We start from the raw sequence: 14,934 nt of genomic DNA on the forward strand, positions 1-14,934 counted from the left end.
CTTATCCTTCTGTTTAGTCTGACATAACACCCCTTCAAAATAAGACTTCCGGGTCCAAATGGTCAAAACAGACAACAATGGCCAAACATGTGAACAGACACCTCTTTCTTCAGTGAGACAGGAAAGAGGTAAAATGACAATTACGTTGTTTTTCAAAACTCAGATCTGTTCAAACAAGGGGGGACACAGCACTGTGGCGTTGTAGAAATACAAGTCTTGGACCCGGAACTCATATTTTGAAAAGGTGTTACATCAATTTCACAATTAACATTTGAATTTTCCTATTCAATTCTACTCTACTCTACTATCTTGACATGTGTTTTCTGTGTCTTACCCTCAGGTGAAAGTGATGGTGCGTGTGTGCCCAGTAGCTCAGTCGGACGCAGCTGAGTCCAGTTCCTTCCTTAAAGTGGATCCCAGGAAGAAACAAATCACCATCATGGACCCCTCAGCCAATCAGACACTCAGCGCTGCCTCCCAGAAAAAGACAGGAGCCAATCAAGTCCCCCCAAAGATGTTCACCTTTGATGCTGCATTCCCTCCTGATGCATCACAGGTAACAGAAAAGATTGGGAGTTTAAAAAAGAAAGGACAAATGCTATGAATGTGTATTGAAAATAGCTATTGTTGGATGATGCACAAATGCTCCCATGTCGGAATAACAGGATGCTTTCCCAAGTGTTAATGCTTAATGCAGCGATAGTGACACTAATTAGAAACATATCCATCATGTAGTAGCTTTTTAAAATCTATTTCTAGATTATCTGTCACGAAAATGTTAACACTCGTAAGGCTACCGCAAAGATTTCAACCAAGTGTATCAATACATTTCATGACCATCATCCTCTCCTGTTGCTAGGCGGAGGTGTGTGCGGGAACGGTTGCCGAGGTGATTCAGTCGGTGGTTAACGGAGCAGATGGCTGTGTCTTCTGCTTTGGACACTCCAAGCTGGGTAACTCTCACAAATCAGAGCATGTGTGGCTAGTGAGTCATCTTTAGTGTGTGTGTGTGTGTCAGTCTTTCATTTGTCTGTCTCTCGACCGACTCTCATCTATCAGAGAGAGAAAGAAGAGGATTAGTGTCTGCTGAAGCTGAAAGCATTCTCAGTCTGCTCTGTCTGTGTTTCTGTCTCCTTTTCTCTCTCTCTCTCTAATCCTTCTGAAGCTGGTTTTTAGAGAAGCTGTCTTAAAAAGGGTCAGGACCCCCATACTGCACACTGCAACATGCCTGAAGCCACAAGCACACATTGGCACAAACAAAGACCCACCACACACACACACACACACACACACACACACATTCTTCAACCCCTGGGTCGGTGTCTGTTGTGTTTATCCCTGTACGAGCAAGCAGCCTTACCCTCTTACACTCTTGGTTTGTGATCTTTGTACAGTCAGTTAGAGTTACTAAGTCCCCTTGAACAGCTGGCAGAGGACAAAAGCAGAGATTTCGAATGCTGCAGTCCAGCAGGGACCACTTCTGTGTTAATAGCTGAGCCATTTATTGGAACAAACAGTAATGAATTTCTGTGTAAAAACCAACATGCACACCACTGTGTTTCCTTGTTGTGCTGCAGGGACTCACTAAATCAGTTGTAAAAGTATGCTCATTTATAAATTCAAGTTATAAATCAGCCGGCATTATCTTCATTGTCTTCCGCTATCGCCACTCTCTGTTACAAAGGCATCGTCACTGCATCCGGGGCTTAGTGCCACCCACGATGATTTTAATTGTTTTAAAGAAATACAAACACACAAGAATGTTTTTTTTTTTTTCACAAAACCAGAATGATAAGTGCAGCACTGTTCCTGGGGGATTGGTACACTTTTTAAAAAAAAGGCATAAAACATACCTGTAATGTTCGTAACAGGCCCTCATTGCACACCTACAGCATGGTAAGTCAAAGTTTTACGAGGAATAAGAAAAATCCTTACACTGAGAGCAGAACCTGCCCACGTCTCTCTCAAAAAGGTCCAGACAGTGGGACAGATCAAACAAACAGATGCACATATAATCACCACCGCTTCCCCAAAGAAACTAACCCAACACGGCGTACACATCAGGCAGCTGGTCTAGATCAATGTTTTGCATCTCACCATGTTTACAGGTTTTCAATCAGCTTTCAAATATTGATACATGAAAAGGAGTCATGACGATGATTCATAGTGTTTACTGACAAAAGAGTACATAAAACCCCAATTTTAGCTCCATTACACTGGCTTCCTGTGCGTTTTAGAATTGAGTTTAGGATTTCAATTATTACTTTAAAGCCCTGAATGGGACTGGCCCCTGATTGTATTAGCGCATGTTTCATCCCTTATGAGTCTGCAGTAAGTGCAGCCTGAGATCCTCTGGTGGGTCCCTGCTGGAGGATCTGAGATCTAGACTGAAAACCAGGTGCGACTGGGCCTTTTACTATCAGGGCCCCATCGTTCTGGAATGACCGGCTGGAGGAGATCAGGAAAGCCACAACTTTGTCCTCCTTTAAATCTCTTCTTAAAACACATTTTTAAAATAAGCTTTTACTTAATGAACACTTTGGTTTATGTATTGTGTGTTAGTTAGTTATTTCTTTGGGTTTTTTTTTTAATGTAGTTGCATTGGACTCTGTTTTACTTTGGTTGTTGTGAAGCATATATATATATATATATATATTGCTATACAAATACATTATTATTATTATTATTATTACTATTATTAGTGTAATATGATTGCGACTGGAACGGATAAGACTAACACCCCCCCCAGAAACAATTCTTGTTTGATTGTGTTAAATAATAAGCATAACTGAATTTTCTTGATTTAATACTGGAAGTGCTTTTATATGATCCATCAAAGAGAGTTTGCTCTTTCAATCAATTTTGCTGTAATTTTAACGCTGTGGAGCGGCTCAGACATTGCTGCTGCTGTAGCAGCAGATGATATAATTCTTGGTGATATAGCTCACCTAAGGCCATGGATCTTAATAAGGCTGCATTATAACGGCATTACCTTTTCCTAATTAAAATGGGTAAAGTAACACAATGAGCATTTATCTTCGGCCCTGTGGCCCTTGGCTGTAGACACGTATGGGTACTCAGACGCACACACTCATGTCCACACACATGCACACTTTTCACAAAGGAACCAGGTTTTCATTGAATTGGGGAAATGATACTGAATTAAATGTATAAACTTCAGGAAAGTGATATAATCCTCTGGCTTTGAGTCATGTCTGATGGATTAAGGTATCAGTTATTGGATTATGGCATCTAATAGTACTGACGAGTGTGCATGTCTTTCAACTGATGATACAATGCTGCCTTTTTGTCACACTTTCTCACCCTGTTCACTTTCTTTCTGAAAGGAAAAAATCAGCAGCAGTTTGAAGAGACCAAATACTGGGAATATACATCAACTGCACAGACACACACACACATACACACACACACACACACACACACACACACACACACACACACACACACACACACACACACACACACACACACACACACACACACACACACACACACACACACACACACATACACACACACTGCATTATCGCCTGTAGCGTGGAATCACTATGTGGCAGTGTTGTGTTTGCTGACCCCGTCTTGACAGCTTGTGATAGTCAGAACATCGAGCCATTATGACTGAGAGAGTTAAAAATAAATAAATCTACTGGTAAATTTGTTAAATCAAAGTGAATGACCCAAGTTATTTCAATACAGCTGACGCAGAATTTAATGCATTTTTTAACAGCATTTTGAGGTTTTATTTACAAGAGGAATTGTGACACCAAATGAACACTGCTATAATGATATAAACATCTTCTGATATTTAAATGAAGCCCTTTTTGTTGTTCATGTTTACTATATGTCCTCTTGTTTCTCTAACATTTTGGTGACAAATCATGAAATGCGACGTTGTTTCGATAGTAAGTCAAGTCTATAGGCTCCAGGAAACATTGAGGGTGAACAATGTAAAATGACAGTGTATCTGACAAATCTGAACACATCTCCACCCTGCATCACACGAGTCAGGCTTTTGATGTCTACTGTCTTTGTGTAAATGTTCACGTCAGTGTGATAGTTAGGTGTGTGACATATGGCTTTGTTTAGGTGTGTGTTTGATCATCCTCTCCTGACAGCCAGGTGTGTGTGTGTGTGTGTGTGTGTGTGTGTGTGTTTGTTACTCTTACAGGTAAATCCTACACCATGATTGGTCGTGATGACTCTCTCCAGACTCTGGGTATTATCCCCTGTGCCATCTCCTGGTTGTTTAAGCTCATCAACGAGAGAAAGGAGAAAACAGGAGCGCGCTTCTCTGTTCGTGTCTCTGCAGTCGAGGTCAGTGTTACTTGTGAGACCTCAATTTTAAACATTCCTTGCAGAGTGAAACAGGTGCCATTACTGATAAAGTCATTTGGAAAAAGAGGGCACTGACTGACTGAGTTAGAGAGCTGCTTGATTATGGAAATAATCATAATCATGATTATTTTGGACAATATTGAGATCACGATTATTTAACATCATTACCCATTTACTCTGGAAACATGTATTTATTGAGCTTTAAATATAATTAAACTGCAAAATGTATTAAAAAAATAAATGTATATATTATTATTATTATTAATAATGATAATAATAAATAATATATAATGTGAATAAATGATATTAAAAAAATGTTGTGTATTGCACTGCCAAAACTTGTTGAAAACTCTGAAACATACAGTATCTTCAATATTTTATTAAACCATATTCAACATATTCCAATTAGTAACTTAGAAAAAATGAGAAACTACGCACCACTGTAGAGGAAAGTGGGTGCGCTGGATTTTTAACACAAGACAACATGTGAGCAACTTTGTGAAATGGAATGCAGCATAATAATCAATTTATCGCAATTGTCGTTTTTTCATAACCGTTTAATCATAACATTTGATTAATTGCCCAGCCCTAGCTGTGGTGCTAGCAATGTAGTATCTGACAGTATCTGTCAGTTGCCTACCCTTACAATATTTTTTACTATTGATTTGCCATCACAAGTTATGACTTCTCTTTGATTAGGTTTATAATAAAGGCTGCAATTTGTTTTTAGATTGCACTGACTGTCATAGATGAATGGGAATGATCAAATTTAATTTAATTTAATTGACTTAATTGATCCCCCGAGGAGGGACATTTGTTTGTCCAAGCACCACATAACAATAAAAAACAAAAACACACTTTATATATAAAAACTGACAAAATAAATACCCTAGGCACACACACAACATTCATTCATTAAATTAGGGTGGGGAAGGATTTTGTCAGAAAATAAAATGCAACAACGTGACTACTCATAGTCAACGTGTGTGTGTGATTGTGTGTGTGTATGTGTGTGTGTGTGTGTGTGTGTGTGTGAGTGCGTGCGCGTGCGTGCGTGCGCGTGCGTGTGCGTGTGTGTGTGTGCGTGTGTAGGTTTGGGGAAAAGAGGAGAACCTTAAGGACTTGTTGTCTGAAGTAGCTACAGGCAGCCTACAGGATGGACAGTCACCTGGAGTCTACCTGTTTGAGGACCCCATCTGTGGCATGCAGGTACAAAAACATTCACTCATTTAAACACACGATGGCTGATGGTGGCATCTGTTTATGTAATGTAGCTGCTTTAGATGAAATCATGTGAGTGTGTGTATGAAGAGCCTTGGGCCTTGTATCAGTATGCTTTACCTTTGTTTTTTAGCCTCAGGCAGTTCTCTGTTGCCTTAGCTACTGTAGCATGTGCATGTTCGCTCATGAGCACACTCACTCACGTTGGAGCAGCAGATACAACATGAGATCTTTTTTATTAGCTATTAGAGCCCCCTTTTCTTCCGAATTAAACCATGCATCTTTTCAAACACCAGATTGTGCAAAAGATTTGATCACACAAATGAAAATGGAAGAATAATTCGATTTTTTTGTCAGTTTGTATTCAAGTTTTTTTATTGGCTTATAGGAACATTTTTTTTATTTACTGTCTGCTAAACAATCCACTTTGATGAGTGTGAATGTGACAACAAAGGATAGTTGAATGACAGTAAATCTGATCTTATTTTATTATAATTATTGTAGTAACTACTTAGCCGTCTGAATAGTGTGTTTATGTGGAAGAGCGCCAACTGAGTGACAGAGGGTGGACTTGTGTGTGTGTGGCTTCAGTTCTATGTTTATAGGATTATAAGGTCTGATACAAGAACATCTGTGTAATCCTCAACTAATCTGACATAATCTCATCAGTAATGATATCCTCACACTGCGCACACACACACACAGTAAAACACACATACACACACACACACACACGCACAGACACACACACACACTCTCTCTCTTTCTCTCTCTCTCTCTCTCTCTCTCTCTCTTTCTCTCTCTCTCTCTCTCTCTCTCTCTCTCTCTCTCTCTCTTACTCACCTATGCTCCCCTCTATCTGTCTCCCATACCTGCAGGCAAATAGAAAATGCTTTATTTGAATAGGCCAATCAATCCCGTATATGAAGAATCCTCATAGTACACGATAATATCAGTGTTTGGACACTTTTTGATAGATAAACGGAGCCTAGGCTAGGATTAAAATGATACTCCCCTCTTATCTGGCTCGTGGTCCTTCTTTATATTTCAATTTTTTTTCTTCCTCCCACACATTTCCCAGCTCCAGAACCAATCTGAACTGCGCGCTCCGACCCCAGAGAAGGCGGCCTGGTTTCTGGATGCAGCCATAGCAGCTCGCCACAGCAGCCAACGCCCCAACACCACCGAAGAAGAACACAGGAACTCACACATGCTGTTTACATTACACATATACCAGTATCGTATGGAAAAGACAGGCAAAGGAGGGAGTAAGTACTGTTTGTTAATGTGTAATTATTAACATTAATAATAAAAAATAAATAAAAAAAAAGCTACTTCTACTGCTGCAGTTACTATTTGCACTGTTGTTATCACATCACACGTTGCGAGTCCTTCATCTGATTATCATATTAGAATAAAAGCAGCTGCAAACATGCTTTACTCCTGAAATACTGCATCCCCATGTGGAAGACAAAGCAAGGAGTGAGTGTACACAACAATGATGGACAGATCAATGTATTTACCTATATGGATAAATAGGGAGAATGAAGCATCAGGATTCTTGACAGAGTGGTACACATACCTGTCACAGACTGCATGATCCTGATATAGATTCTTTGTTTAGCTTAATTCACAGTCACATCACACATGCACTCATGTCTACGTCAATAACTGGAGGAGTGTTTCTTGTTTCTCAGCGTGTTTAACAAAGAGAAACTGTGACAGATGTCTGACTAAAATATCACACATAATAATTCCTTTCAGTGCTCATACGGGTGCAGGTGTGTATGTGAGAAAAAGGCAGTGTACAATAAGTGTTTGTGTGTACTGTGTGTGTGTGTGTGTGTGTGTGTGTGTGTGTGTGTGTGTGTGTGTGTGTGTGTGTGTGTGTGTGTGTGTGTGTGTGTGTGTGTGTGTGTGTGTGGGTGTGTGTGTGTGTGTGTGTGTGTGTGTGTGTGTGTGTGTGTGTGTGTGTGTGTGTATGTGTGTATTTAAATTACATGCATAACTTTAAGCCTTGATATTCAAATGTGTGAGTTATATAAAAATTCACTCTCCGTACAGTTGTATTGAACCGTTTTTTGTACCAGGCTGTAAACATGTTTATATCTGTTGTAAAGTTGATCATTTTAGCATGGGGCTCTATGGGAATTGACTTGTTCTTGCAGCCAGCCTCAAGTGGTCATTCGATGAACTGCAATGCAGAGGTTGCCGCTTAGACAACACATGTTATTTCACAACATAATTACACATTTTCAGTCTCATCCTTTAAAGAACTAGATTTCCCATTACATTGCTTTATAATTGAGAAAAAGAAACTCAAACTAAAACCATGTTGGTATAGTTCTCTTGTTTAACATCTTCACAAATCATTTGATCTCTTCAATGAGCACTTCCAGCTCATCAGGATTCTTTGTGGTAAATTGAACTTGATGAATGATCACTACATAAATCTAAGACTAAAAATATGAATTTGTTTTTAGATTGAGTATTTGCGTAACTGTATTCTATTTATTTTCATTTCCCCCCCTCCCTAATATCCATACTGAAGCGAACCATCCTCTGTCTTTCCTCCATTTTTGACACATTGTTCTTACTTTGCTAGTGTCAGGGGGTCGCAGTCGCCTCCACCTGCTGGACCTCGGCAGCTGTGATGTCAAAGTACTTGGAGGAGGAGGAGGAGGAGGAGGAGGAGGAGGAGGAGGTGGGAAAAGCAAGGAGAGCACTTCACCAAGTTCGGCCCCTCTGTGTCTTTCTCTATCTGCCCTTGGCAACGTGATCCTGGCCCTGGTGAACGGAAGCAAGCACATCCCGTACAAGTAAGGTGCTGTGTGCAAGTGTATGCATGTGGGAGGAGAGTAGAAGAGGAGAGGAGAGCATTAAGGAAAATTAGCTAAGATGCTTTGAATAAAGTAAGGAGAAGAAACTTAGGTTGAAAAAGAAAGAAGAGGATACAAGATGCAGAGTTAATCATTTGGAGAAAGTAGTCTGAGTGGTGTAATAGCTGAAATGAGAAAGAAAGGAGGATGTTTTGGATCTGGAGGAGAACAAGAGAGACGAGAGGTTTTGGGGACTTAATGTCATAAACAACAACAGCTGCTGTTACATATTCATCATTCATTTTGCCTGTTAACGGACTGGCAACGAGAGCAAAGGAGAGCGAGAGGAGAGAGATGGAGAAATAACACAGACAGAAACAGACATAAACAGTGATAAAATAAAAGTACATGAAAAAATTGTAATTGCTGTAGTAACGTTAAGTACGCCCAGGCAGTATACAGTGTGTGGACAAAACTGTAAATGTCCTCATTTTACCTTTTCCTCCCTCTAATTCCTCTTTTCTTCCCTCCTTCCTCCTTGCTCTCTCCTTAAGGGCTTAGTAGCTCTGTGCTTCTTGCTGGGTTAATTTAATCACCAGCTTCTGCATTTACAATGCAAAACAACCTGCTACCTAACATTGACGCTGCAAGCAAAGCTTTGCTGAGCCTGGTTTGGCACCAGTGACTCGGACTGTTGTCAGAGTGTCAGGGGATTTGGACTGGTTTAGCAATCTATGCCGTGTTATTGCCACTTCTTTAGGTTTGAGGATCAGCATAAACGGTCACCACGGAGTCACAAACGACTGAACAAAGGCTATGGAGCGCAAGCTAACAATCATGTCAGTGAAGGGCAGCAGCCAGCAGAATATATAAGACTAGCTAATAGTTATTTATTAAAATACTTGGCTGTTGGTGCTCTAGACACAGCCTTTGACTTTGTTTTATGTTACTTGAAGACCACCGAAGCTTCTCCTATAAACACTTGGAATTATCACCAAAGTCATTGGGATTAACCATTGTGGTCTGTACAGAATTTCATGGCGATCCATCGGGTAGTTGTTGAGATATTTCATTCTGGGCTAAAGCGATGGACCGTCCAACTGACTTACCGTCTCACAATTACAAACAGTCTTTCCTGCGATGTGACAATATTGGAAGCAATGCCCAAAACTAAAAATGTGGTAAAATCCAGTTTGAGTCCAAGAATTCTGCTTCACTAATTGCATCATAGTGTCTCCCAGTGCTTCATTACTTTTTGGGATAGGGTCCCATCCCGTTCTTATAATCCCCGTACTGTTGTTAGGTAACCAGTGATTCCATGCCCATTGATCGGTAGACGTTGTCATGTGTTTGTAGCTTCCCAAGTCAAGAAAAAGGGCAGACAGTTGTCTGTTACCACAAAATCAACACTTTGGCTCCTGCCAAGACATGAATCCAAGCATCTCAGTGTGATGCCAGACAGACGACGTTTCAGCCACCAGATTTAAAGGCTCTGCTCACATTCACTACACATCAACCTTTCTCATCAGGGACTCTCTGCAGCTCCTTGTCCAAAATCAGACCACTACCATCTGGTTTGCTGTTTCCCTCTCTTGGCAAAGTCCCCCCTCAGTCATACAGCTCCCTAAATCTTTCCACTGACACCCCCATTCCTATACTGCCTCTTTGCCATACAAGACACTTCAGGGACACAGTGAGTTGTCCTGTTCTCCAATATCCAATATATTAACAAACAAGCATATAGTCTAGATTCTAGTGCACTCCAGGAAAGTTTAGATTGTCTTAATTCACTAGCCATACGTAAGTACAAATCTGTGTTCCCAATGTGGATTCTCCATCTGTGCTCCTTAATATTAGCTTCTTAACAATGGTCATTTTTAGATGCTGCTTGTATAGTTTTAATCATAAAAAGCCTCATGTTACACAAAGTAGTCTTCCCTGGTAAAGAAAACCAAACAGTATTAAATTTAGCACAGGCTGAGATGTAGGCTAAGATCAAATCCAACGTTCCCAGCACTTGAATTAACATGCAAATGAATACTTCATGAGTCATGAATTTACCTACATTCATTTCAGGGAGAGATATAGAGATAGAGATAGATCGAGGGAGGGAGAAGGTTTGTTGAAGCCAGAGGCAGCAAACCGAGAAAGACGAAAAGACGGGAGGAGAGGAGTGGAGTAGAGCATCGATAAGAAAGAGGAGGTCAAGATAGGAGTGTATACATACTTGTGTGTGTATCTGTCTGCATGTAAATGTATATGTGTGTGAGACATGCCTGCAGGCTGTGTTTTTAGAAAAAGGGGGACAGCAGCGTGAGATATTGGGCCACAGTGGAGCTTTACTCAATGTCAGCCTGCAGGCCTCCACACACAAGCACGCACACACACACGCACACACACACACAAAGATATGCATGATTGCAGTAGCCCACCCAGAAGAAAGTCTTCTTAAACACACAGCCTACTTTTTACTCTCCCATCTGCTGGTATAGTTTCTCTGGGAGATAGATCATCTTCCAATATTAGACTTTTTTTTAAGACTGTGTTAACTCTGGCTTAGAATAGCAACCTTTCATGTGTTTAAGCAGCACTGATCAATAAACATTATCAATAATTACCATTAACTTTGCCTTTTGAATCTTTTAGCTTCATTTATATGAATGTAAGCCTAGTGTCCTCTATGTTTTTTTTACTTACACTGTAGCCAAGACAAGATATTAATAATCTTTTTGTCATATTTCACAATTACATGTGTGGGCAAAAATCGACCGGCTTTGTCACATGTTTGAGTGACTGTGTGCATTTCCAACGTGTCTTTAGCGCTTACATCCACATATGTGTGTTACTAGGGACAGCAAGCTGACCATGTTGCTAAGGGAGTCGCTAGGCAACATGAACTGCCGGACCACCATGATTGCTCACATCTCTGCCTCACCCAGAGATTTCTCGGAAACCCTTTCCACCATCCAGATTGCCTCCCGCGTCCTCCGCATGAAAAAGAAGAAAACTAAAGTCACAGTGGTGAGTTTTAATCAAACCCTAATGCCTCATTAAAACCTCATAAAACTTTAAAAAGACGGACACCTAACTGTTGTTAATCAGTGTACACGTCAATCTTACAATGAAACATCAACTTGCTCATGACCTTTCACTGCATAATGTTTTATTCCCGGAGTTCATATCCTTTTTATCACCTCCTCTCCGTTTCCATCACACATACACACAACACGTGGTGTTGACATCCTCTCTCACCTCTCTCACCGTTCACTTCTCATGCTCACTTATTTCAAAATTGTTTATCTGAGGAAAAAGGGATGGGGGCTTCAGAGCTATAAAAACAAAACTTAAGCCAATAGATACCTGAAAACGCCAGTCTGAGATAGAAATTGGAATACCTCAATTTAATTAAAGTTCTGTAACTCGGCTAAGGTGCATGTCTGGGATCTGTATGAATGTCATCCATTTCTCCACCTTTTCCATCCTTCCCTTCCCTCTCCAGTGTGAACTGTCAATGTTGCAACTCTAAAAAAGGGATATTTTCTCTCTCACCGCCTCCTCTGCCTCCTCCTTTGTCTCCATCCCTCCTTAGCAATACACGTCCAGCTCCTCTGGAGGAGAGAGCTCCTGCGAGGAGGGACGTATGCGTCGTCCAACCCACCTGCGACCTTTCCATCACCGTGGTGACACCGACTCTGACCTTCCGTTGCTGCGACTGTCCAGTGACCCTGACGAATATTCGAGCAGTGAGCAGTCATGTGACACGGTCATATATGTGGGCCCAAATGGGGCTGCGGTGTCAGACAGAGAGCTGACAGACAATGAGGGACCACCAGAATTTGTACCGATTATCCCCGCTTTGCTTCGAGCTAAAACAGAGCAGCATCAAACACAAACTCAAAATCAGGCAGCTGGAGCCCAGAACATGGTAATTTATATATATATACATTTTGAGTTTAGAAAATCAGCGGTAATCAGAAGAATGTTTGTTGCAAAGAAACATTTGATGACTTACGTCTCTGTGATTTCTGCTCCAACAGGTGCAGTCTCAGCCAGAGGACCAGCCCAGTGGTCCCTCTCAGCCCCTGCCTCAGCCTCAGTCACTGCTTGGGCAGCCGTTGGCCCCTGTCCCAGAGGAAGGAGCCGAGTGCCTGAAGTGCAACACCTTTGCTGAGCTGCAGGAGAGACTGGACTGCATTGATGGCAGTGAGGAGGTGAGGAGAGTTTTCTGTCCTTTTTTGTTGTTATTAACAAAAGAATAACAACAACTACATACACCAGAGAAGAATCAGAGAAAGAAACGTGAAAAATGTATTTGATGGTATATCGAAAAGTTTGAGGAGTTTAACACTATCTATTCAAATGGAAAAAGGGGTTTGTTTGCATCTGTATGTATCTCATGTATCTGCGTAAATGTTTGTGTGCTGTCACGGCATATGTTTGTGGTTGCAATTTTCTGTCCTGTTCAATAAACATATACTTTCTTTCCATTGTGTTACAAAAGAATGCATTTGAAAGGACATTCCTTTATTTTGAAATAAAGGTGACATAAGAGGAGAGCATTTTCTTTTTTCAGTAGTCAAATTAAACTATCTCATATGAAGAAGGGATCATTTCTCCTTTTTACCCATCTCTCTGTCCCTTGGTTCAGGTGGCAAAATTCCCCTTTGAAGAGGTTCCAGCGAACAAACAAGGTGCCAAACAAGAGCCATGCCCATCTTCAGCTGTTCCAACCTCAGCTCCCTTTGCTTCTGGCTCTGCTGCTGTGTTGGATACAGAAACCAAAACAGGTTCATTCATTGATTGCATCTACTGTTAAATGTTGACTTTTACTTTTGGGACACAAATTGTTTATAACCGTAAACTAGTGTAACAATTCCAGTTACATAATTTAGCATCAAGTCAAGTCCCTTTTACAGTTCTTGTAACCTTTGGTTGAGGATTTGGAAAAGAGTGTTCTGTCCAAAATCCCACAGGCTCTGCATGTGCTGTAGGAGGTGCAGTGCAGTTCTCCTCCTCAGCAGCGGTAGCCTCCAGGAGGAGGACAAATGACCAGCAGCTGCAGGAGATCAAGGAGGTGGTAGAGGAGGCAGAGCTGGCCCAGACGATGATCCACAGCCTGGCACAGAGTTCTGGTTCCCCCATAGTTACTAGTACCAGAAGTGTTACAGGAAGCAGCAGCATCACCTCTAACCCCCTGCACAGGACCAAGAGCTCCATACATGACAGGTGAGGACAGGTGGTACTGTATGAATTGTGTGGATATATATATATATATATATATATATATATATATATATATATATATATATGGGTAGATGTTGCTATTAGTCTTTGGAAAGTCTTTGACTTTAATTGCCATGATGTCTCTTCTATTGTCTCTCTGAACAGCCGTGAGAGTCTAAATTTGGGCAGTAACACTGAGGGGAAGGCACGGTCATTAGGATCACCACGCCTCGGTATCGCTAGCCTGACCAAAACCTCAGACTACAGGTAAAGTGCACATACATACATATGTGTGGGCAATAATGTGGACTATAGTTTTAATCAAAACAACATTTGGAAGATGTCTAAAAGAACATAAAATTATATAGTAACACAAAAATAATTTCTTGCTGATGTTCCTAGTATTACCCAATGAAACTATAAGCACCAACAAAGGGGTTGCATGTAGGTCTAAATGTGTAAGAGAAGAAGAAGACAGCAGCGCCAAAGACGTCTCCATAATGTTTGATCCTTGTATTCCTCCTCAGGCCTCCGTCGTCCCCGTCCCAGCGGTGTAAAGTGTACACCCAGAAAGGAGTGATGCCGGCAACGCCGCCTCTGTCCTCACACACTCTAGCTCAAGATGGCCAAGTCACAGAAGCTTTGACCTCAGACAGTATGCATCTTTCTACATATTACTGAACTGATACTTATTGATACTGCTTAATACGTATACGGTACGTATGTCTGTATGTATGAACATGTCTGTTATTTGGCTCACATACATCTGCAGGTATTGTTGCTGTTTTATGCCAATTGCACATTACATGGTGATAACAGAGTTTACATAAACATTTGAATGCATATACGTTATAATACTGTATAGTTATATTATCTGAGCACAACACTTTTTATCAGCCTTATGAGTGGTTCCAAATTGGCGTCATAGTGTGATACCAATTTCCTTGTATTCTGCACTTGGAAAACAACGCCAAATGTGTGTTTCTAATTTTGCAGACAGTTTGGCTGCAGACAGCGGCCGATCCTCCACAGACTCCCTGCTGTCCAGGACTTCTCCGGTGGGCATGAGCCCACAAGTCCGAGAGCCAGCTCAGTCTCTGTCTGCCAGCCTGGGATCAGCTGAGACACTCTGTGACGATGATGTGCCACCAATACCCCTGGATGGTGCGTTACAGTAAAATATAGCTATTTCTACACACAGACAGTGGGGTGCAGAAATAAGTCATATGAGTCACAAGCAAAGAAAGAGAAAGAATTGTAATTATTACGACAAATATAAGCTGCTAGGAAATGAACAACATTTTCACAAATGTGG

General features: G+C 41.1%; 1 protein-coding gene across 1 annotated transcript in view; it reads left to right on the top strand.

The window, feature by feature from the left end:
* kif26ba (kinesin family member 26Ba) overlaps positions 1–14,934 on the top strand; it is a gene marked incomplete at both ends in the record, with an annotated part of 82,421 nt that overhangs the window by 57,377 nt on the left and 10,110 nt on the right. The window contains 14 exons of the mRNA XM_083918830.1: positions 341–556; positions 860–953; positions 4,190–4,335; positions 5,449–5,565; positions 6,659–6,845; positions 8,183–8,396; positions 11,246–11,417; positions 11,986–12,321; positions 12,434–12,607; positions 13,045–13,183; positions 13,370–13,622; positions 13,785–13,886; positions 14,147–14,274; positions 14,616–14,783. Coding sequence (XP_083774956.1) covers positions 341–556; positions 860–953; positions 4,190–4,335; positions 5,449–5,565; positions 6,659–6,845; positions 8,183–8,396; positions 11,246–11,417; positions 11,986–12,321; positions 12,434–12,607; positions 13,045–13,183; positions 13,370–13,622; positions 13,785–13,886; positions 14,147–14,274; positions 14,616–14,783 — 2,446 coding nt within the window. The remainder of the gene's footprint in view (positions 1–340; positions 557–859; positions 954–4,189; positions 4,336–5,448; positions 5,566–6,658; positions 6,846–8,182; positions 8,397–11,245; positions 11,418–11,985; positions 12,322–12,433; positions 12,608–13,044; positions 13,184–13,369; positions 13,623–13,784; positions 13,887–14,146; positions 14,275–14,615; positions 14,784–14,934) is intronic.

The sequence above is a fragment of the Echiichthys vipera genome (assembly GCF_963691815.1).
Source record: "Echiichthys vipera genome assembly, chromosome: 1".
Taxonomy (NCBI): domain Eukaryota; kingdom Metazoa; phylum Chordata; class Actinopteri; order Perciformes; family Trachinidae; genus Echiichthys; species Echiichthys vipera.